General features: G+C 40.5%; 2 protein-coding genes across 3 annotated transcripts in view; one reads left to right on the plus strand and one right to left on the minus strand.

Annotated features, from left to right (window-relative positions):
* Positions 1-5496, minus strand: part of LOC115254184 (nuclear receptor binding SET domain protein-like) — a 30136-nt gene extending 24640 nt beyond the window's left edge. Inside the window, exons 1-3 of the mRNA XM_062847063.1 lie at positions 5145-5496; positions 4591-4829; positions 2154-4394 (exon numbers count right to left, since the gene is read on the minus strand). Coding sequence (XP_062703047.1) covers positions 2154-4394; positions 4591-4829; positions 5145-5170 — 2506 coding nt within the window. The 5' untranslated portion in view covers positions 5171-5496. The remainder of the gene's footprint in view (positions 1-2153; positions 4395-4590; positions 4830-5144) is intronic.
* A 13148-nt stretch (positions 5497-18644) lies between these two features.
* LOC115253499 (EH domain-containing protein 3) overlaps positions 18645-24509 on the plus strand; it is an 84648-nt gene continuing 78783 nt past the window's right edge. The window contains exon 1 of one of the 2 annotated variants that reach the window (XM_029874333.2): positions 18645-20418. In XM_029874333.2, the coding sequence (XP_029730193.1) occupies positions 19194-20418 (1225 nt within the window). In that variant the 5' untranslated portion in view covers positions 18645-19193. The remainder of the gene's footprint in view (positions 20419-24509) is intronic. The other variant, XM_029874335.2, reaches the window with a different exon arrangement.

Here is a 24509-nt window from a genome sequence, read left to right on the forward strand (position 1 = left end):
CGTTACTGAACGTTTCAATCTGAGAAAGGAGAAGAACCTTCTGGAATGTTCTGTACACTTTTCATTCTTAATTTCAAGAACTTTCTGGAAGTTAATGAAAGTCCAAGAAAGAAGTAAAGGGCCTTCTAAAATGTTCTGGAACACCAAAATTCATTAAATTTCGAGACCTTTCTAGAGATTACTGAATGTTTCAGAAAGAAGAATAATAATGTACGAAAATGTTCTAGATAATCAAAATTCTTAGAACTTTCGAGAAGTTACTGGACAAAAACAAGACAAAGATCATCTGCAAACTTTTTTAAATTTACGAAAAGTGTCTGAGAGTTTGTGAACGTTCCAGAAAGAATGAAAAATACCCTTTAAGGCCTTTTCTTGTGTCATCACAAAATGGCTTCTTCAGAATCATCATCCAAATTCAACTTTACACAGTATTGCACTAATACATTTACGTAAGAAAATCGACGCTTACCTTTTCTCTAAAATTCTCCACTTCACGCAAGATATTTTGAAAAGAAATATAGAACACACTATTCCAATTAAAATTCTCTTTCGAACTATCTATACCACAAAGAAATATTTTCACTCAAACTTGAAAATTATTCAAATTTGTCTCAACCGCACCAAGAGTTCGATGACAATATTTACCACCCACCCCAGTACAACGACATCACCAGCATCGCGACGCGACGGTGCCGTCCGGCGCACAATCATCGATCATTGAACGCAGTGATGTCGATCTTGCGGGCCAATTCATCAATAAAATCAATCAAAATCATTGAAATGGCCAAATCAAATTTATCGATTATACGTCGTAAAATCGAAAACTATTCTTCGAATGATTATTGTTGTACTTTGAATCACATATGATAATAATAAAAGCAAATAATTTTTATTTGTGAAATCTCCTCCACACTGTCCGCCAACACTGCTGCTGCTTGCAAACATCAACAGCGGAAGAACAGACTAAGAGTATTCGATCATTTTTAGCTTATCACACATAAAATTCGGTATTTTTCGTAATATTGAGACATGTTTCATTAATATTTAGCAGAACAGAGTAGTCTACTGCTTGAATTGCTTTTAAATGATTAATAATCTTGAATTGTTTACATTGGTGAAAGCGAGACAAAGAGGTGCTATTTTTGTTTGTTTGTTTATAAAACAAATGTAAAAAGGCAACACCACTACTGTTGCGCTCGATGATTGTTAGAAATAAGAATCGAAAAAGAAGTGCTGAAATAGGAGTGATACAGGGAGTCACCTTAAGAAGGTTCTGGAACAACCAAATTCATAAAATGTTTGAGAATTTTCTGGAAGCTACTGAGCATTCCAAATGAAAACAGAAAAAATCTCTAGAATATTCTGGAACATTAAACATCCCAGGTACTTTCCAGAAGTTACTGAATGTTTCAGAAAGAATAAGAAAACTAACCTTCAGGAATTTTCTGGAACAATTTTTTTAATGCCCATTATGTTCGGGGAGTTTGTCAACGTTCAAGAAAAAAAATGTCATATGGACCTTCTGAAAAGTTATAGAAAATCAGAATTCATTAAATTTTGAGAACTTTCTGGAGATTACTAAACGTCCAAGAGAGAAGCATTCTGGAGAGAGATTCTGGAATTTTCTCGAAAACAGTTTCATTGAAGAAGTGTAACTGGAATTTTAAAAACAATCTTTTTCTAGCTAACGTGGCTAGCCACGTCGGGTCAGCTAGTTCAAGAAGAATTTCTTAAGGAATCCCTTGGCTTGGAGAAATCACTGCTGCAGTTTCTGGGAGAATCCATGAAGAAGTTTATGAAAAATACCTCAACAAATTCCGGGAAATCCCCCAAATAATTCTAAAAGAAATTCCTGGAGAAATCCCTGGAGTAATTCCTGAAGGAGTTCCTGGAGAAATCTCTCGAGGAATTCCAGGAGAAATTTGTGAAGGAACTTTAAAAGAAATTCAGATTTTGAAGGGAAATCTCTTAAGGAAGTCCTTGAATTCTGGAGAAATATATGAATCCATTGTTCACCGGGAAGGTTGTCATTTCTAAACCGATTTAGCAAAGATTTTTGGTAGGTATTCTACGTTATGATGGGGGTTGCCAATTAGGGGTTTACTCACGTATTGGTGGGCATCGTAAATACATATATTAGTTATCCAACTTACCTAGATGATACTGATTGCAGCACTTGGAGCACTTGACCAAATCGTACGGTTTGGTGCAAACCATGCACACCACCCCTCTCGGTACGCCCTTCATCAGGTAGTTTTTCTCCAGATCGAAAATGAACCGTTCCTCCAAGGACATCACCAATTTTTTCCGACGTTTATCGTTTGGATTCCTAACTTTCTCAACCGACGCGGATCCGCTCGGGGATTCGCTTTCCTTCTTGGTCCCGTCGATTCCAAGTTCCCGTCCCAGCCGCCGTAAGGCCTGCGAGCGTAACCGACTGGACAGTCGGGCGCCATTAGCAATGGCATGCATCCGCAGGGCGCATATCTTCTGTACGTACTTCTGCAGCTTTTTGTCCACTTCGGTTTCCGTTTGGCCTTCGAACACCAGCAGGCGGGTCATGTTCAGGAAGTTGGTGTAGATTTCTTTGTCGAATTCCACCATTTCGGTGATATCCTCGCAGTCGCTGCTGGTGGTACTGGCCGTTTCAGCCAGGTCACTTCCATCCGCCATGGATTGGAAATAACGAGAGATGGTATTCCGCAAGAGGTCTTGTTCGTTCGATTCCAGCTTGATGCGCTTTGAGATGTTTTCGGTGTTGTTGGAGGACAATGGAAGCGGCTCGTAGGCGGGACTTTCTGGGGTGCGGGAACGGTGCCGTTTCCGGGCGCCAGATTCGTACGACTCGTCAAAACTATTGCTGTGATAGCCAAGAGAAACGCTTTTGGTTCGTCGACGGCCGGGCAGCTTCGGCTTGGCACGATCTGCCTCCAGCAGCTCCTGGAAGCGATTTTCTCGGGCTTCCAATGGGAGTTTCTGGGTTTCATCTGCTTGGCGAACCGCCTCCAGCCATGTTTCACGACGCTCCATTTGGAGAAACTTGGTTCGAATCGATTTAAACTGGGTATCCACCAGTGATTTGTAATGCTCAACGGTGCTGTAGGGGAGTACCATCGCTTCCGGAATCCAAGCCCGGCGACCGTTGTCGGCGAAGAACTTCACGTGCAGCATAGGCTTTCTTGTGGTGTGAGTTTTCCGGATTTGGCCACTTTCCGGTTCAAGACTCACCATACACGGCCAGTGAGGTGTCTTGGCATTGAAGGCGCCCCACAGTAGTTGTCCCGGATAGAATTCTGGAGAATCGCTACCGGTGGCGTCCACTGCGGAAGGTGGGGTTTCGGCAACAATCGTTGTAGGTGGTTCTGCTGGAGTCTCTACAATATCCTCCAATACCGCAGGAGTTTGGATGACTTCTTCTACCACGGGCACGCTGGAGGCGACGGAAACGATAGTTTCCCCAAAACTGGCGTCCATATCGATGATCTGGATTTCGTCGATCCCGATGAGACTCGCGTTGGGATCTCTGACCGGAATTGGCGAGGACATTGCCTCCACATTATCGACGACAGAAGCAGGTGTTTCGGGTACTATTTCGACAGAGCTGGGAGGATCGGAAAGATCAATAGATTGCGGCGTCTCTGGTGGAACACTGGATTCAATAGATTCTGTCCGATCTTCCGGTGCCTTATTTAGGTCTTCAACTGGAGGCAGGAGTGGTTCCACTTCAGTTGACGGAAGATCTGCTTCTATCGGAAGTGGTTCTATAATTTCGACCACCGGCAATTGTTGGTCACTGCCTTCCAAAAGTTGTTCCACTGGTTCCGACAGCGGCTCGATTGCCAGCTTCGTTTTGATCGCCTTGATCTTGGCCGGAGATTTGGTAATGAACCTCGCCACATCCAACGGAATATAGTCGCTGTTCTCCTTTTGCTTCTGTATTCGACCGTAGCGGCTAGTGGATACCCCCGTATTCGTTTTGCTCGGTTTCATGAACTTCGGGCTCAGAGTGCTCTCCAGTTGCTTTAGCAAATATTTCGCTCTTTGGGGCGACTTTAAACCATCCTCGATTGCTTTTGTCGGTGAAGTGTCTGGTGGAGGCGGCGAGGGATCCACCGAATTCGCAACTTCCGGTTCAGAATCCACCTTCGATTCTTCCTCTGTGGATTCGGCGGAAGAAACGGATACCTCCGAAACAGGTTCGTCGATTTTGTTCAGTACAAGCGTCATCTGATCTTTGATGACATCTCCACTGATTTCCACTGATGGTGACATGCTAGCCTTGGACCGACGCACGACCTTCTTTGCTGGGCTTAACTCCTTAATCTTCACTCGCAGAGCGCGAGTCAAGATAGGCGGTGATTTGATGTCGGTACTTCCATTTCCAATAGGGGAAGCTGCAAGAAAGAATTATAAATGATTAATTCAAATCGTTCCATTTTATAAGAATAATGTCAGATTCTCAGTGCCAGATCAAATTTGCAATGTAGGGTCATGAACCATTTGGGCAGGTGTACCTATTTTGGGCACTTGCCGCTATAACTAAGTCAATTTCATACCAATAGATTTGAATTTTTGTGCCATATAACATACCATCAGCTTCCTTCCTTTGCTCCTTCGCTTTGCTGGTGGGTGTTCTCTGGACGGTTTCCCCGTTTTTGAGCCCGCTACGTGTCCGACTGCTCCCGTCATCGGTGAATATTACGCTGGACTCCAGCATCTCTTCAATGTCGATCCCCGGCGCCGTCGGTTTCACTCGATTCATTTTCGTCACTTTTTTGCTCCTCCTTCCGGCGACGTCAATGGAACTTCTGATCAACGAAAGCCGCGAGCTGTCCCAAAAGAGATAGCAAAAGGGAATAAAACCCTGGTGAATTCACAGTGGCTTACTAGGACTCCGCGGATAACATTTTTCGATCGTTGGCAAGGGAAGCAAGCCAAACATCAACACGCAGTGTCGTAACTGTCAGCTTGTGCGTCCACCAAAAACCCCGCCAAAACTGGTCACCCTTTCCAAAGCAGGCCAGGGAAAGTAAAGCAAAAAGCTGACTGCGAATTCCGATTAGAGTTTAGACCAACGAAAAATAAGATTTTTCGTTGTAACTTTGCGCAATTTCTCGATCACCCAACTAAAACTATTCACTTACGTGCGGGGTTTCACTTTTTTCCCCATGTTTTCACGATACACTGCCCACAAAAAATCGCACAAAATTTCCCACCAAAATAATGCAGCTCCGCTCGACCACCGCCGCTTGGCACTTTACGAAAAATGCCGAATTCAAGTTTAACCACCGAAATAAAGCGGATTTTCAACGATTTTCACGACTTGTCATTTTCACTGGGAATCACTAACGTTTTGCACTATCAAACGGACCCAGTTCGGGAGATTTTCCGGGGAAAATTCCGATTTTAATCCGCGGCGATTCCGAGCAGCGGTACTTTCGCGTACGTAGCAAGCTAGCAAACCGACAACAATGATGGCTCCCGCTTCGCTTCGTCGTCGGTCGGTCGCCTGTTGAAACACGAAGCTGCGTGGATCGCGTTGGCTCACTTTCCTGCAGGCCAGCCACCGAAAGCTTCACGCCGGAACGTCAAAGATCGGAGCTTTTATTCGTCTGAATAAGACGATTGAACCACAATTCTCGCAATACATTTGAAAAGGGCCTATCCACATAACGAACATTTCAGGCCAAACATTTCAATAGGTCCTATCTGCATTTGAGAGGCTCTCTTTGTTCACTTTCTCTTTCAATTATTGCAATGTATACATTGCAATAATTGAAAGAGAAAGTGCACACCAAATTTTGAATTTCTCATCCAGCAAAATGAATTGCTGAGACGCAACCAGCAAATTCTAGTTTGCTGAAACATCTGTAATGGTAACTGATGAGTCAGCAATGACTTTAATTGCTGAATCAACAGCAAATCAGTTGTCAAACACTTATAGTTTTTCGGAAATAATGTTACGCACTCCTCGTCTCCTCAACACTGGATCACCATGCATTCAAAGGAATTTAGACAAAAAAGCCCCTTGTAGCCCGAAATGTAAGGCATCGCATCCGTTAGGGATATTTCCAGCCTTTGATCATTGATGGATAGCTGGAAATGGTTGAATTTAGTTATAAAACAAGGCAAATTGTAAAAAAAAATTGAAAAAAAACAAAAAAAAAAATCTGCCGGAGCCGAGCGCGGACAAAATTGCTGGTCAACCAGCAAAATATGCTGTCAGTACACACTGCTGAAAATTCAGCAAAAAAAATTTTGCTGGATGTATTGCTGTATTTACAGCTTGTCAGAAACCAGCAAAATTTTGCTGGTTTTCAGCGAAATAAAATTAGTGTGTAATGGTACACTTTTCAACTATTTTTGCAGTACAAATCAAAAAAACGATTGTTTTGACCATCGTTCAATGCAAGGAGACAATCATAATACAAATAAACAGCTGAGATATTAACGAAAGAGATGGAAACCAAAGAGATCCTCTCTTTTGCAGATAGGACCTTTAGACATGTTTGGCCTGATTTTGCGCAATGCGATGTAAACATTTCCCTCGCATTTTCCATGCATGACATTTTTATTCGTATTTCACAGGCTTGAAACGTCCTCCAGTTAGCCTAGTGGTTGAGGCTATGGATTGCCAATCCGGAGACGGCGGGTTTCGGGGTTCCGGTCGGGAAAATTTTCTCGACTCCCTGCACACTATTTTTATTTCGCTGAAAACCAGCAAAATTTTGCTGGTTTCTGACAAGCTGTAAATACAGCAATACATCCAGCAAAATTTTTTTTGCTGAATTTTCAGCAGTGTGTACTGACAGCATATTTTGCTGGTTGACCAGCAATTTTGTCCGCGCTCGGCTCCGGCAGATTTTTTTTTTGTTTTTTTTCAATTTTTTTTTACAATTTGCCTTGTTTCATAACTAAATTCAACCATTTCCAGCTACAGTCGGAACCCGCTCGTTGAGCCACAACCTCCACCCAACCAACGAATTCGATTCGCTAGTTGGGTGAAGTGACAGCAGCACAAGGGGCGTGCGCATTGTTTTTTTTTAAAATCATGTTTAGGTTGGAAGCAAAAAGGAAATTTTTTCAGTTTGTTTCACATTTAGAGCAAAACTGATACGTTTTGCAAGATACATATATGGCCAATGCGAGAAATAATTATTTTCACCCATTTTTAGTCGGTGAAGTGATAATATAGATGTTAATGAAACCACCCGGACCAAAAGCAAGCACAAAACGAAGCGTACAATAATCGACAAAATAAAGATTACCGATGTTTAGCATTTGTTTCGAAGTAATTGTACATATTCTTTTTTTTTAAGAAATATGAAATAGAAATTCTTTTCAATTATCAGTAAAGTTTAAGAAACCAAAAACTCATTAGCTCGCCCCTCGGAATTGCAGATTGGTTGTCATTTTCAGTTTGACATTGAATTATGACATCCAGGTACTTTTTAGTTGGCTGACAGCTCAACTAACGAGGCCCCAACTAAAAAGTCACCCAACTATTAAGCCCCCAACCAGCGAGTCATGACTGTATCCATCAATGATCAAAGGCTGGAAATATCCCTAACGGATGCGATGCCTTACATTTCGGGCTACAAGGGGCTTTTTTGTCTAAATTCCTTTGAATGCATGGTGATCCAGTGTTGAGGAGACGAGGAGTGCGTAACATTATTTCCGAAAAACTATAAGTGTTTGACAACTGATTTGCTGTTGATTCAGCAATTAAAGTCATTGCTGACTCATCAGTTACCATTACAGATGTTTCAGCAAACTAGAATTTGCTGGTTGCGTCTCAGCAATTCATTTTGCTGGATGAGAAATTCAAAATTTGGTGTGTGGGCAAACACTGAACGGCGGCTTGCGGTGAAAACAAGGGTGAAAATTACTATTCTGAGGGTCAATTTAAATACACAACGCCACTTAATTTGTGCAGACTGAGTTTCGTTTTAATTGGCCACAAACGAGCCGAATGCCCGGAATCTGGACTGTGTCAATTCCCTGATAAAAAATATCATAAAAATACGGTAAATTTTATTGTTACAACACCATTTTTTCGAAAAATATTCACCATTAAACGTATTGTAATTTACACAGCACACTCACCATCACCCCTATTGTTCTATACCATTCGGCGAATGGTAAATGGCACTTTTACAATAAAAAATGGTGGTCGTTATGTATCTTAACCATAAAATTTTGAGAAAATTTTCATACACTTTTTCGCGAAAAACAATAGAATGTATTGTGTTTTTATGAGACATTTTTAGGGCAATTTTCAAAAGAAAACAATATATCTTAATGTTTTTTCATTGTTCTTACAATACAAATACAATTAATTGAATGGCATCAAAAGAATCGTTGTTACAATAAAAATACAATAATATTTGTTGTTGTTTGTAAGCAGTTTTCGCTTTTGAAAATCCATAGAATTTATATTTTCCCCTAACATTTATATCCAGCATTTACGAGCACTAACGGCCGCCAGAATAATAGGCACATTTTATGATAAGAATCAAACACTCTGATGTCTGTCTGGTAAGTATTGCTTGGCAGCTGTTGATAAGATCTATCTTCAATCTTTTCAAATAACTGCACTGGGAAAAAAATCTTCATTCCTTCTATGTCACAATGGTCGGAAAAAGATAAAGTTCGGCCAAAACTCTTTTTATGTGTTTAATCGAAGTTATAGGTTGCCCAGATATGGTATATAGTGTTTTTAGTGTTTAAAAAGGTGTATTCAAAAATTACGTAATTTCAATAATTTCAAAAACAGTGAAAATCAGTAAACTCCATATTTTTTGCGTTTTTTGTTAGAAAATCAATACGGATTTAAATAAATGATCATCTTTCGATCAAATCCAATCAAGTTTGTTCAAAACGTGTGAAAAATGTGGAAAGATAAATTTTATTTCAGTAAAAAATGGAAAAATAACGTAAAATATATGAAAAAACATGACTTTTTAAAAAAGCTCTAATTTGAAAAACTGCAAATTTCTGCAAAATATTTAAACGTTTTTAGGCAGCTCTAAGCATGATGTTTAAGATGTACTATTCGAAATTGCGGCGACACGTGACGACACGAACCGTTTTTTAACTTAAAAATTCCCAAAATTTCTAAGGTACAATATATGAAAATTTGAAAAGTTTTGTGACATATTAATTTTGCATCATACGTGCATTCAAACAGTCCAATAACAAGCTTTCATATGCTGGATAACTTAAAACATATATTCCATTCTCAAAATATTATTATTTTCCTTTTTTCGAATAATTCATTTTTCAATTTTATGACTTAGGCCACTTTGGCAGTAAAAATGTCATTGAAATACAAAAGCTAGTATTCTTTTAATTAATAATCATAAAAGTACAGTACATTAACTTTGTTATAAGGTGAAATAAAGTTTAAAATTATCAATTTCGTTTTTTGGGAGTTTTGGCCACCCCTTTGTATGGAGCCCGACCAATGTGTATGTGTCCGGGACATGGATTTTTGCAATGGGGGTAAACAAATGTTTTCCATTAGTGCGACTCATACTTTTGATGAGGCACCATACAGTAGCGACTCATACAATTTAGAGCACATACTATTCATGTGCTAATTTGCCTGCGTAATCGGGTATTGGTTGCATATACTTTGGATGTGGTTTGGCACATGGATATTTGCCATTAAGTATGAGGCAATTTTCCTGAGTGTGCCAAATATCACAAGTCAGACCTCAGGTCGTATGATCCATACCATAAATCGTTCACAATTCATGTGGCCATTAGTATCTGTAAATGCTGGGGAAAAATGTTACCGAGAAATATGAATTCTCTGGTTTTTCAAAGGCGAAATCTGTTTACATAACAACAAATATTATTGCATGTTTATTTTAACATCGGTTCAATTGACCCCATTAAACTAATTGTATTTGTATTGTTATCAATGATAGTTTACTATTTACTGGATTCCTTTAATTTATTAGAAAACATTAGAAAAATCATTGTTCATCTTTTTCTTGTCGTAACATCCTCACTTGGCTAAAACCTGATTTTCAGCTAGTTTCCTATAAGTACTTCCTCAGTTATTCATTGAGAGCTTCCTCTGCCAACGCGGCTTGACGTCTGTCAGTCGTTGAAGTTTAAGCGAATAACATTCGATAACCGAAACATCTATTGTATTCAAATTTAGAACGAAAACTATAAAAAAAAATATGTCAAGTGATTTTGTATTTGATTATACAAACATGATCCAAGCCAAGATCCAAGCAACAATAATATTTATTGTTATTTATTTGTTACGAATTGTTTTTAAGTGTAATTGACAAATAAACTCTTTTTTTAATAAGAAGTCCATGAGAACTTTACAGGCACTTTTGCAACTATTTAAAAACAACTTAAATTATTTTTTACTGATAGTAACTTTAAATTATTATAGAACTATTGAAAAACAATCGAATCAATTAGTCACAAATAAAGCTAATGTTCACTTATTGTACGATCTATATGGGTTTGATTTCTATTGTAAAAAGTAACAATATATCTACTATGTGTTTTAATGTGAACAATAAAACCAGTCATATGTTAATAATATTTACCATGTAATGAATGGTATTTTTTTATCCGGGAAGAGCAGGTCCGAAACCATGAGAGGAAGAAGCCTACAAAAGTCGGCGCTGGCGCTGCTGCGAAAACTGTGTCGTTTGTTGCTGGTTATGGGGCAATCTCGGATGAAGAATCGCGGCGTTGGTAGCTGGATAGCGGGGCGTCTGACCACATGGCCAATCAACGGGAGCTGTTTGAAAATCTGGAAGTGCTTAGAAGAGCCTGTATGGATAGCAACAGCGAAGAAAGGTGTCAAACTGGTCGCTAGGCAACGTGGCGAAATCAAGGGAAGATTGTCGTTCAGGACGAAGACGAGGATGTTGTAGCAACCGGCAAGCAAGTTGCACACCAAATTTTGAATTTCTCATCCAGCAAAATGAATTGCTGAGACGCAACCAGCAAATTCTAGTTTGCTGAAACATCTGTAATGGTAACTGATGAGTCAGCAATGACTTTAATTGCTGAATCAACAGCAAATCAGTTGTCAAACACTTATAGTTTTTCGGAAATAATGTTACGCACTCCTCGTCTCCTCAACACTGGATCACCATGCATTCAAAGGAATTTAGACAAAAAAGCCCCTTGTAGCCCGAAATGTAAGGCATCGCATCCGTTAGGGATATTTCCAGCCTTTGATCATTGCACAATGGTCGGAAAAAGATAAAGTTCGGCCAAAACTCTTTTTATGTGTTTAATCGAAGTTATAGGTTGCCCAGATATGGTATATAGTGTTTTTAGTGTTTAAAAAGGTGTATTCAAAAATTACGTAATTTCAATAATTTCAAAAACAGTGAAAATCAGTAAACTCCATATTTTTTGCGTTTTTTGTTAGAAAATCAATACGGATTTAAATAAATGATCATCTTTCGATCAAATCCAATCAAGTTTGTTCAAAACGTGTGAAAAATGTGGAAAGATAAATTTTATTTCAGTAAAAAATGGAAAAATAACGTAAAATATATGAAAAAACATGACTTTTTAAAAAAGCTCTAATTTGAAAAACTGCAAATTTCTGCAAAATATTTAAACGTTTTTAGGCAGCTCTAAGCATGATGTTTAAGATGTACTATTCGAAATTGCGGCGACACGTGACGACACGAACCGTTTTTTAACTTAAAAATTCCCAAAATTTCTAAGGTACAATATATGAAAATTTGAAAAGTTTTGTGACATATTAATTTTGCATCATACGTGCATTCAAACAGTCCAATAACAAGCTTTCATATGCTGGATAACTTAAAACATATATTCCATTCTCAAAATATTATTATTTTCCTTTTTTCGAATAATTCATTTTTCAATTTTATGACTTAGGCCACTTTGGCAGTAAAAATGTCATTGAAATACAAAAGCTAGTATTCTTTTAATTAATAATCATAAAAGTACAGTACATTAACTTTGTTATAAGGTGAAATAAAGTTTAAAATTATCAATTTCGTTTTTTGGGAGTTTTGGCCGCCCCTTTGTATGGAGCCCGACCAATGTGCATTGATGGATAGCTGGAAATGGTTGAATTTAGTTATAAAACAAGGCAAATTGTAAAAAAAAATTGAAAAAAAACAAAAAAAAAAAAATCTGCCGGAGCCGAGCGCGGACAAAATTGCTGGTCAACCAGCAAAATATGCTGTCAGTACACACTGCTGAAAATTCAGCAAAAAAAATTTTGCTGGATGTATTGCTGTATTTACAGCTTGTCAGAAACCAGCAAAATTTTGCTGGTTTTCAGCGAAATAAAAATAGTGTGTGGTGTTCTGTACGCGATGGATTTCCATTACCTAGCAACGCCAAAACATGCCTTGGTAACGGGAAAAATAACCAAGGAAATGGAGTTGTATCATCAGCGATTTGGTCACCTAGGCAGCGGAAACCTGATGAAGCTCATCGACAAGAAAATGGTGGATGGACTGGATCTGGACAGCAGCGTGAAACCTGGATGCTCGCCACCAGTGGTGTGTGAGCCGTGCCTGGCTGGCAAACAAACACGAGATCCGTTTGTCAGTCGTGATGAAAAACGGACAACCCGTCCGTTGAAGCTAGTCCATCGACGTCTGTGGTCCCATTTCGCCGGCTACCGAGGGGAATGGCAGATCCGGATTTTTTGTGAATTTCGCTACTTTTCCTCCAAACTCCCGAATAAATGCTCCTAAGAAATTTTTTTTTTCATATCCTTCCCAAACTCCCATCTATCCGTCGCTATCCGTCTCTAACCGTGTTCAAACCTCCAACGATTTGAAAGCGCTCACGGTGATTTCATCGTGAGCGCACTCCAGTAAGGATGTTTTTACGAAAGAGAAATGTGAAAACGAAAAAAAAAAATCAAAACAGAAGTCGAAATCCTGATCGGCTCGTTGATCCTTACCCGGAATCGGAATCTACTCATGGAATCGACGGAATCATCGTAAAGTCTAGTACACTGAAATAAATTTTAGAGTAACTTCAACTAGTCAACCATGTTTAATTTTAACATGCCTTAAAATAGTAATGATGAATATGTTTACTGTATTAGTTACCATGTTTATGTTAAAATTACAATGCTTTGATAACAAAACGAATAGTAATCAGTACTATCAAACATAGTCACCTTGATTACATCATTCGTGGTATTCAGTACTATTTTCATGTTTGCCCCTACTATGCTCATGTTAAAAAGAATAGCAGTAGCCTTCTTTTTTATCTGCAGAAATATGTTCAAGTCGTCTTTTCTTCGTTGTGAAGTGTGGCACTGTTTGAAGAGAAGTGAGCTAATTTATTAAATTGTAATTTGTAGAATGTAATAAACTGAACTGTAATTTTTATCAGGATTCACTGTAGTATATCAGCAACTGCAGAAACTGCAGGAACTCAAACTCTGATTAAACGGATCCAAAGAAACTGGAGCTGGATGTAGCTGGAGCTACATAATATGATATCCGGAAGATGCACTGCAGGAAACAAACTCTGATTAAACGGATCCAAAGAAACTGGAGCTGGATGTAGCTGGAGCTACATAATATGATATCCGGAAGATGCCGATTCATAGGAAGAGGAGTACCGACTGACGGAAAGGATGGAGAGGGTTGATGGCGGAGGATGGCGATACGGAGCAGGGAGATTTGTAGCACAGTATCGGAGGAAGATGAATGGGATGGATGAAGAGAGTACAGCAGGAATGACCGTCATGGATGCTGTGGGAGTGCCGAGGTTGCCCCGGGAATATTGACGCATTTGAGCCAAGGTCAAGCTGCATAAGTTTGACCATGTTTGGTTATATCATTAAGCCCGGGGTTCTAACAGAGCAGCCTGCTAAATGCATTGCTGCTGGAAGTTACGAAAGAGCAGTCCCCCTGGAGTCCCCCATTATACTGCACTGACATCAAATTTTAACAGCGAAATCATTTCTTGACCGTTCCTTGGCCTATCTTTTTCCACAGTACTTATCAGTTGCGTACTACCCTTGGATCTACTGCTAAGATGAAAAGTAAGTTTGTTTATTATGAACCAAGTTAAAAAACATAGTCGAACGATTGAATCTACTGAAAACGCTCAAATTTATCACTCTCATCTCACGCATCAACCTGCCAACTTCATCTCCCGAGTCCTGCCGAGAGTCCAGCACACAACTAGAGCTGCACTGCAACAACTGCGAACAACTGGAGGTCAACTGGAGATGAGTCGGTTTGGTCAATATTGATACGCTTGCCGGTAGTCACTGCGCTGAAGAGCATTAGCGTTGGAGAGAACCGGGAGAGCACTATTTTGTGGACGTCGGTAATGTGGCTCACAACGTTGCTTATTGTCCAGCGTCCGGACGACACGTTATGTTCCCGGGAGGAACACAAAGCGAGCAGTTGGCTTTTGCCCGAGCAAACATCATAACATATTCTACCCGAGCATCCACAAGAAAGTCCTCTTCTTCAAGGACACAATCTTGCCGTTTTCAAGATCACATTTTTTTGCAATCTGTAAGAAGAATTCAACAATGTCACATTTATAATTGCTAAAAATAGCAAAACAATTCGCTTTTTTATTCAGTATTCATGAATAGTGGTATTCACCAGCTGAACTACTTCTCGCACTCAAATTAATTGACTGATATATTATATGTGCGCTAACCACATAGATTGCCGGCGAGAGAGAGAATCGCCCGTTTATGTGCAAGTAATAAAATCTATAAGTAAGATAAATGATTTTTATTATCAGTGACATACATTTCAAGTGTAGCAGCATAACACACAATCTTGCGCACATAAAATTTAAAAGATAGAATGACCATAAGAAAACACAATGGCGCGTGAATGTTTTGCTCGAAAACGTGTTTTTAATTCAATCGGAAAATTGGAAGTTTTCAGAGGTAATTATAACATATTACGTTCGTTATAATGTTAAGTGATTAAAACAGTGGTTAATTTATTTTTCAGAATTGGAATCCATCGCTTCAGAACCACAATGAAAGAAGAACTGAGGTATTCTCGAACATCCATCTGAAGTTGACTGGAACGGATTGCATGACCGGATTACAGTCGGTGAGTTCATCCCTGGTCATCGCCAACGCAAGTTCCGTCATGCCAACACAATCATCCGGCCACCGAGACGGCCCCACAGTGGATCACGAGGTGATTATCCCAACCGCTGAAGGAACTGGCGGAGCGCACGACGAGGCACTTTATGCTCTTTCCCAATAATAGCTTTAGCATTGATTTGTTTAACAAATAAAACCAGCGCGATCACTGATTATTCAAATTTGGCATTTATTTCTATTTTAAAGTCAATCCCACGTGTAAATAGCTTTATTATTCTTTCCAATGTAAACTATGCGCTGAACGATTAAAATCCAAAAGTGCCGCACTTAAATTCTATCATGATTGAATCGACAAAAATTTGATAGTGCTGCACACATTTTTCAAGTGCAAAAGCAATTGGTCACAATCTAAGTGCAGAACTTTTAAATTTAATGTGTTATTTATTCTGAGTGCGGAATGACAACAAAATTATTTGCTTTCTTTTTCCATCTGTCTGAAAATTGACATTTTGCTGACAGGATGAAGAGCAGTGAACGAAAATATCCGCCCATATCCGTTTCTAACCGTTCTATCCTCTTTGAAAGCGTTCACAGTCTTCTCTATCCCGTACCAACTCAAGTACCAACTTCACCAAAAGTAATCATTACGACGATATCCTCTTAGAACTTTTCAAAGGACATGGTAAGATTTTTGGAAAACGTCTGCTGCCATTCCTCTCGATTCAGGGTCTATAGACTATAAATATATATATATATATATACCACAGAGAACAGACATCCAGGCTTGAACAAATTTCATTCGGAAAGTTGTGTAAGGATTTGAATCTTTACTTGAGTAAGGTTGCAAACCAATACACGGTGGCAGCACTAACGCCACCAAACACCATTATTGCCACAGTCAGTGGTGAATTGAAACATTTCAAGTGGTGAATTAAATTAGTATGGGAAATTAACCGATTGCAGCGCCACGCTATTGCCACTTGTGTTGCCGATTTCAAATGGTCGTTAAATTCCTTACACAGTTTCGGAACTGGACTTGGATGTCTGTTCTCTGTGTATATACACTGAAAGGTGGCTTGCAGTAATGACAAGCATAAAAATGTTTTTTAAATTTACCATGGCAAAACATGATCATCGACCAACCAACGCTTCTTGTGTGCGTTTTGTTTCTTCTCACATCAACCGGTTCGATAGCCGAGTGGTAGCGTGCGAGCCTGGTGATGTCAAGGTTCTTGGTTCGAATCCGGTTGCCATTAGAAACTTTTTTTAATTGAAAATCGAGTTCATGGTAAAATTGCAAACATAATTCTGTTGAATTGAAACGAAATTCAGTCTGCACAAATTTAGTGGCGTTGTGCATTTAAATTGACCCTCAGAATAGTCATTTTCACCGCAAGTCGCCGTTCAGTGTATGCTTGGATTAGGGTGCGGGCACCGGTTTTGGCCAGTCTAAGGGAAATCATTTTTATAAAAATAACCAATAATCCTATGAAAACAACCAATGCGTCAAAAGAAAGTTTTCAATCTATATTTTGAAGGAAAAATGCAGAAATCATGCCAAAACTTGATTTTTTATTAAAAGTGGCACGTGGCACTGGCCAAAATAGAAGCTCTGCCGCAGCTTTGGCCATATTCTTAAGTTTGGTTATTATTTTGGCCAATGATGTGTATTTCTTATGGGAGTGGCCAAATTAGAAGCACCCTGGCCAAAATAGATATATGGGAGCAGATTTTTTAAGGAAATATATTTTTTTCTTCCAGTATTTAATCAAAATGTGTGGTTCACAGCTGTAATCATCATATTGTATTAGGATCTACCAGTAAAAATAAATTTACGCCGATTTAGATCGCAACAGGCTCAATACCGCACTATGGCCAAAACTCCGGACTGGCCAAAACTGAAGCTTCTCTGCCCATAATCGTATAGTCGACGTAACCACCATTGACAAAGTCAGTATACACTGACTAATATGTAACGCATGAGCATATTTGTGACCAATTTAATTCATTAAGTGTAGTACGCACCTCAAAAGTACTGTGGAAAAGGATAGGACAAGAAACGGTCAAGAAATGATTTCGTTGTCAACATTTCTTGAGCGGTCCGCAGCTGAAAAGAAATGAAAATTGTGTAACGCTCGTAACGCCTGCCGGGCAAATCAAATGGAGCTGTCACTTTTCCTTGCGGAAAAATATTCCGTTCAATTATTCCTCAAGGAAAAGTGACATTTTTTCCCATACTAATCAGTTGTCAAAATTCCTTTGGTAATTAGAGGGATTTTTTCTGGAGTGCTTTTCTTACCAGGTGCATACTAGACTTTAAGTGTAGTATGCACCTGGTAAGAAAAGCACTCAAGAAAAATTCCTTCTAATTACCAAAGGAATTTTGACAACTGATTAGTATGGGAGGAAATGTCAATTTTCCTTGGGGAATAATTGAACGGAGCATTTTTCCGCAAGGAAAAGTGACAGCTCCATTTGATTTGCCCGGCAGGCGTTACGAGCGTTACACAATTTTCATTTCTTTTCAGCTGCGGACCGCTCAAGAAATTTTGACAACGAAATCATTTCTTGACCGTTTCTTGTCCTATCCTTTTCCACAGTACTTTTCAGGTGCGTACTACACTTTAGAGCACAACATCTAACCCTCAGGTTGATGTCAACATGAAAAAAATCTGTAAGGGAAGATTCAAATATTACGTCCATCGTTTTTCGGGATTTCTAGACCCCCCCCCTCCCCCCTCTGTCACACAATTTTCCTATACTGTCACACTTTTCTAGACCCCCCCCTCCCCCAAATGTTGGACGTAATTTTTGAACGTTCCCTAACTTCTGATTATTTCATTGTTAAAATTTTAAAAGTAAGCTGAAAACTACCTAGTGGCGCTTACGTCAACTATGCGAATATAGGCAGTCTACCCTATTATATTTCTGGAGCAACATTTGAAAAGGGCCCAAGAGGTCTTGTGTCTTTTTTTGAAAACGCTCCGTAGGGCCTAACAGCAGCCCGTCCACGCAAATGAACACCGTTATCCGAAAGATCGATGTTTGCTCTATCTGATAACGGTATACCGCATTTAGTTCACCACTGGACTGCGAACTGCGACTTCATAAGTGCGAAAACGTAAATAAAAGTGCGCGATTGCATCAAATCAGGTTGATGTCTTCAGCGCACTATTTCTTCAATCTATGGTGAACAAGTGCTCTGAAGACACCGAGTTGATTTGATGCAATCGCGCACTTTTATTAGCGTTTTCGCACTCGTTAAAACTAGTGCGATAGTCCAGTGGTGAACTAAATGCGCTATATTAGTTTGTGTGAATAAGCTGATGTGGGCTTAAGAGCGTCGTGTGAAGTCATTGTTTACCAATGCTTGTATGCCCTTTTCAAATGTTGCTCCAGATTTTTTCGTTTATGTTTTGCAGATAGGATCTTTTTAAATGTTTTGCTAAAATTTGAACCGCCAGCGTTGAATCCCTCGTCGAAAAGCTTATTTGACGTTTCAGACGTTTCCCCTCCTCCCATCAAACAAGAAGACCACAAAGAAAACCCCACAAAAGAAAACAACGGGACGACGAAAGTCTTGTGATGTGTCATCCATTCTCCTTCAGCTCCGATCCGACGACGAAAGTGCATAGGAATCGCGACGTCCGTCCGTCCGAGTAGTGTTCGATCCGATCATTCAGTAGAGATCCAAGAGAGAGACCATCCATCATCATCAGCAGCAGCAGCGCGTACGCGATCGCGGCTATCTTGATCCTCTTTTTTTCCCTGCAGTTTAGGTTTTTTTTTTTTCACTAGAGAGCACTTTCTTTTGCGATCCGATTAAAATCCTGCACCCGCGCGCGTTGCAGTTCCGTTCGATACACCAGGGGTGATAATCGGAAGTGTTGGGATTTGTGTGCTAAGAGTGCCCTTGGGGAAAAGGAATCCGCCCCCTGCTTTGGAGAGTGGTTTCCGTACGCGGGTGTGACTAATCTTTTCCGTTCGGTCTGTGTGTGAAATTATATAGAGCGCGGCGGAAGAAGAGAAGCAGGGAAAATTGGAGCAAGTTGGGTGCCCCGTGCTGTGAGCTCGTGAAGTAATATCGTATAGGAAAAAGAGTGAAATCATGTTCAGTTGGTTGAAACGGGAAACGAAAACCGAGGAGGTGGTCGAGAATGTGCTCGGGGAGCTGAAGAAGATCTACAAGAGCAAGCTGCTTCCGCTGGAGGAGCACTACAGTTTCCACGATTTCCACTCGCCGAAGCTGGAGGATCCGGATTTCGATGCGAAGCCGATGATTCTGCTGGTCGGTCAGTACTCGACCGGTAAGACGACGTTCATTCGGTACCTGTTGGAGCGGGATTTCCCGGGGATTCGGATCGGGCCGGAACCGACGACGGATCGGTTCATTGCGGTAATGTACGATGACAAGGAGGGTATGATTCCCGGTAATGCTTTGGTGGTGGATCCGAAGAAGCAGTTCCGACCGTTGGGAAAGTATGGAAATGCCTTCCTGAATCGGTTCCAGTGTTCGACAGTGCCTTCGCCGGTTTTGCGAGCGATCTCGATTGTGGATACTCCCGGTATTTTGTCCGGGGAAAAGCAGCGGGTTGACCGCGGTTACGATTTCACCGGAGTTCTGGAATGGTTTGCAGAGCGAGTGGATCGCATCATCCTGCTGTTCGATGCCCACAAGCTGGACATTTCGGACGAATTCCGTCGATCGATTGAGGCTCTGCGCGGGCATGATGACAAGATCCGGATAGTGCTGAACAAGGCGGACATGATCGACCACCAGCAGCTGATGCGAGTCTATGGTGCTCTCATGTGGTCTCTGGGTAAGGTCCTCCAGACCCCGGAAGTGGCTCGGGTGTACATTGGATCGTTCTGGGATCAACCACTACGCTACGACGTCAACCGGCGCCTTTTCGAGGACGAAGAGCAGGACCTTTTCAGAGATCTGCAATCCCTTCCACGAAACGCCGCTCTCCGGAAACTGAACGACCTTATCAAGCGAGCACGTCTGGCCAAGGTTCACGCCTTTATCATCGCAGAACTCCGCAAGGACATGCCCTCCGTCTTCGGCAAGGACAGCAAAAAGAAGGACCTCATCAAGAACCTCGGCCAGGTGTACGATCGGATCCAGAAGGAGCACCAGATCAGCCCCGGGGATTTCCCAGACATCAAGAAGATGCAGGAAGTTCTGGCCAATCAGGACTTTAGCAAGTTCCACTCGCTGAAGATACCGCTGCTGGAGGTGGTCGACCGGATGCTGGCCACGGACATTGCCCGGCTGATGAACATGATCCCGCAGGAGGAGATGACCATGGTGTCGGAGCCGCTGATTAAGGGTGAGTTTGACATTTTTTCTTTCATTCCTCATGATGGCGCTCGGCCGCCAAATGGTTGCGTAAGAAACGATAATGAGCCACTCACCCGTTGGCGACAGCCAGCGCCCAATGAGCTGCGCGATAAATGCCGAGCGGTTGCTGCTCCTTTGTATAATATGTACATTAGAGTGGGCCAAGCTTACATAGAAGGCTTAAATTCCAGGCTTGGTTTCAGTGTTAAAAAAGGATACTGTCTCTAATCTCTTAATCTGCTTGTTAGTATATTCCAAACATATTCTCTCATGAACGTCGATCTGCTGGTAGCAGCACTTCCGATGCTCCAAGCTAACAAGCTCAAATTAGTAGAGAATATTAAAAACCTCTCAAGCTACCTACCTGATTTTAACGAATTACGTTTGATATATTTATCAAGTTCGGCACATTTCGCACCACTCTAATGAACCGTGGTGTGCAAATGACGGCCACATATTATCACACCGCACCACAGAGAGTCAAGCTAGCAGGGCAGATACGCGGGAGATTGATCAGTTTTATCTAATCGGCGCGAACGGTCCTCGGCAAACCTGGGGCTTATTCGAGAACGTCTTGTGTCTGCGTGTCGTGTGTGGTGGAAGATGGCAATGCTTCCGTACGTGTGTCCGTTTGCCCGACTCGTAGAGGTATAGGACAACAGTTTGTTCGGTAGCACTGGCACGTTAGCTTTAGTTGTTTTGCGATAAGATCTATGTTTGATAAAGGCGTGCACGTTGTCATTTGGCGGTCTACGCAATCTACCTACTCATGATTTCATGTGAACGTAAGTAAAAGTCATGAGCTTTTTAGTGTGATTTCGCACTATTGATAAGACAAGGGAACTAACAAAAATCAATGTCGCTGGATCACGAGTTACTAGTATGAATTGACGTCATCATGACCCTCGGAGAAGATGGATATTTTCACACAGTTGAGAGTCTCGAATGCAAACATTGAAAATCGCTTTTGTGAGAGCCGACAGTTATTTCTGCAGTTTCAGATAAGCTCTCGAAAATATTTAAAAGAAGTTATAACGTGAAATTTTTAAACTTTTTTTTCAATCCTTCAACATTAAACTTTATTGAATGATTTGTTGGTGTCTAGATGGGTAACCCCATTGGAATAACTTTCATATTTGCATTGCTCGTAAAATTTGCCAACAATGCATTCGTTGCTACACTCGTCTCTGAACTAACTACCAAAGTTTGTGTCGTCACTATTGATGTATCCGTTGTAAACCTCAACAGCAAATAATTTTATGGTTCTATTTATTTATCGCATGACGAACCATTCCTCGAGGATGCTTTCAAACAAGTCAACGTATACTGCACTTCAAATTATTATTATTTTATTATTAATGGGATTCTCAGCCCTAGGCTAGTTCATCTCTTAGCACTTCAAAAAGCCTTCCGCTAATTGTTGGCAGTGGCCATCTGGGACAGCTCAAACATTACCTGATTTCTGATGTACTTACCAGGACACGATCAACATGTCCTGCAATTGACCGTTACTCGAACTGGCATGAGCGCTACAAATGTCTATTGTAGTAAGGCATCTGCATAGAACTGCTTCAATCTGGACAGCGATTAGATAAAACTGGTATTGTTGTTAATGTTCAATCAATCTCCTGTATGACGCTCCATAAAGGGATATGCAGACTCGCAATCATAGACACTCTTGCGAAGCCCGTGTCAGCAGAGGATAAGAATCTCCTTCCAGAAGACAATTTTTATGATTTCTCCAGGACCTGCTACAAGAATTCTTTAAAGAGTTCCTATACGTACTCTTTTTAGGATTCCTTCAGGATTTCCTCAAGAATTTCAGTGATTTTTTTTAACATATGTTCCTGGGATTTGTTCAGAAACTCCTGGAATTCCCTCAAAAAATGATCCTTAGATTTCTTACTGGGATTCCTCTAGGAATTCCTCAAGGAATTCCTGAAGAAATTCCTTCAGGAATTGTTCCAGGATTTTTCTGTAAATTCTTCCAGGGATTTGTCTAAACATTCCTACAGTATTATCATTATTATTAGCTTATTAATGAGGCTTTCAGCTCTTGGCCTGTTCACCTTAGTTATTCCTACAGTGATTCGTCCAGAAATTAACCTAAGATTCCGCTACAGTTTCCTCAAGAAATTCCTCCAGGTATTCCTGTAGAGAAACCTCACGGAATTCCTCTAGAGATTCCACCAGAGATTCCTCCAGAAATTATTTCAGGGATGCCTCCAGGAATTCCTCCCATGATTCTTCCTGAAAGTTCTCCAGTGATTTTTCAAGAAAACCCCGCAGAAATTCCTCCAGGGATTGCTCTAGGAATTCCTCCAGGGATTATTTTAGTACTTCCTCCAGGGATTACTATAGGCATTCCTTCTGAATTTCATACAGTGACTCCTCCAGGAGTAACAGAATTCCACCAAGAATTACCTCACGAATTCTTGTAGAAATTACCCCAGAAATTGATCCAGGCATTTCTTCAGAAAGGGGCTGTTCATAAACCACGTAGACCAAATTTCGGTTATCTCAAGCCTCCCTCCCTTCCTCCTCGTAGACTTTCGTCCATACAAAAATTTTGAAATTTGTATGGAGCGTAGACTTCGATCAGACACCCCCCCCCTCTCTCCAAAAATTCATCATTAATGGTTTACGAATGGTCCTAAATCACTACGGCAATTTCTCCAGCAAATCCTCCTCTCGGAGTTCATACAGGCACTATTCCAAGAACCAGGGATTCCTGCATAAATTCCTCCTGAGATTCCTCGAGGAATTCGTTCAAGGTTTTTTTCAGGAGTCTTCCAGGGATTCATTCAAAATTTCCCGCAGGCATTCCTCCAGGATTACATCCAGTCATTTCTCCAGGAATTCTACCATGAATATCTCCAGGAATTGATCCAGGAATTCCTTCGGAAATTCCTACAGCAATTCCTCCAGGAATATCTCCAGGGATTCCTTCAGAAATTCTTTCAAGAATTTGCTCAGGATTTTTTTTCCAGGGATTCCTCCGGGAATTCTTCCAGGGTTTCCTCCAGGAATTTTTCCTCCAGGAATCATTGCATGAATTCCTCCAGAAATTCCTCCAGGAATGAATAAGAAATTTCTTCATGGATTCTTCCAGGATTAGTACCCCGGAAGTACTCCAAGAATTCCTCTAGGGATTTCTCCAGGAATTTGTGCAGAAGTTCCTCCAAGCATTCCTCTTAAGGTTCCTCCAGAAATTGCTTCAGGGATTCGTTTAAAAATTCCTCCAAGGATTCATCCAGAAATTTGTCTAGGAAGTTCTTCCGGGATTCTTCAAGCGATTTCTTCAGAAATTTCTCCGAGGATTTCTCCAGAATATACTTTCAGACATTCTTCCAGGAATTCCTTCAGGGTTTGCTTCAGAAATTCCTCTCTGGATCTTATCAAAAATTTATTCAGGAGCTAGGTTTGAAATTTCGGAATTCGTTCATCGTCTTTTCCAGGAATTTTCCAAGAATCACCTGAAGATTTTTTGAAGATCTTCTAGAGGCATTCCTCCAGCGATTTGTAATTGAATACTTTAAGATAATTTAGAGGAATACAGGAGTTAGAAAATTCTTCAAGAAGTCATCCAGGAATTCTTTCACAACTGTCTGCGAGAAGTCTTTAAGGAGTTCATCCACAGATTTTTTCAGGAATCCATCCATGAATTTCTTCAAAAATACCCCCTGCAGCTCTTGCAAAGCAGTTTCTGCAGAAATACATCCTGAAATTCTTTCAGGAATATTGTTATTATTTTACAGTCATTCTGACTTACTTTAAACATATAAGTACTTATTTGCTAGAAGCGCTTTCAGACGTTTCTCCAGAAGTTTTTTTTTCGGAAATTCACCCAGAGAAAACTCTTTCGGAATTCTCCCAGGGTTTCCTCTTGAAATTTCTCTACAAAGTAAACCACGAATTCTTCAAGAAATTGCTTTTCAAATTCCTCCAGACATATATATTTTTTTAATACATTTCTGCTGTTCGTCCTAGAATTCCTTCAGGTGAATTCGAGGATTTTCCAAGAATTGCATCATTTGAGAGTTCTCCGAAAATAATTCTCCAAGAATTTCTCCAGGAATT

The sequence above is a fragment of the Aedes albopictus genome, chromosome 1 (genome assembly GCF_035046485.1).
Source record: "Aedes albopictus strain Foshan chromosome 1, AalbF5, whole genome shotgun sequence".
NCBI classification, from domain to species: domain Eukaryota; kingdom Metazoa; phylum Arthropoda; class Insecta; order Diptera; family Culicidae; genus Aedes; species Aedes albopictus.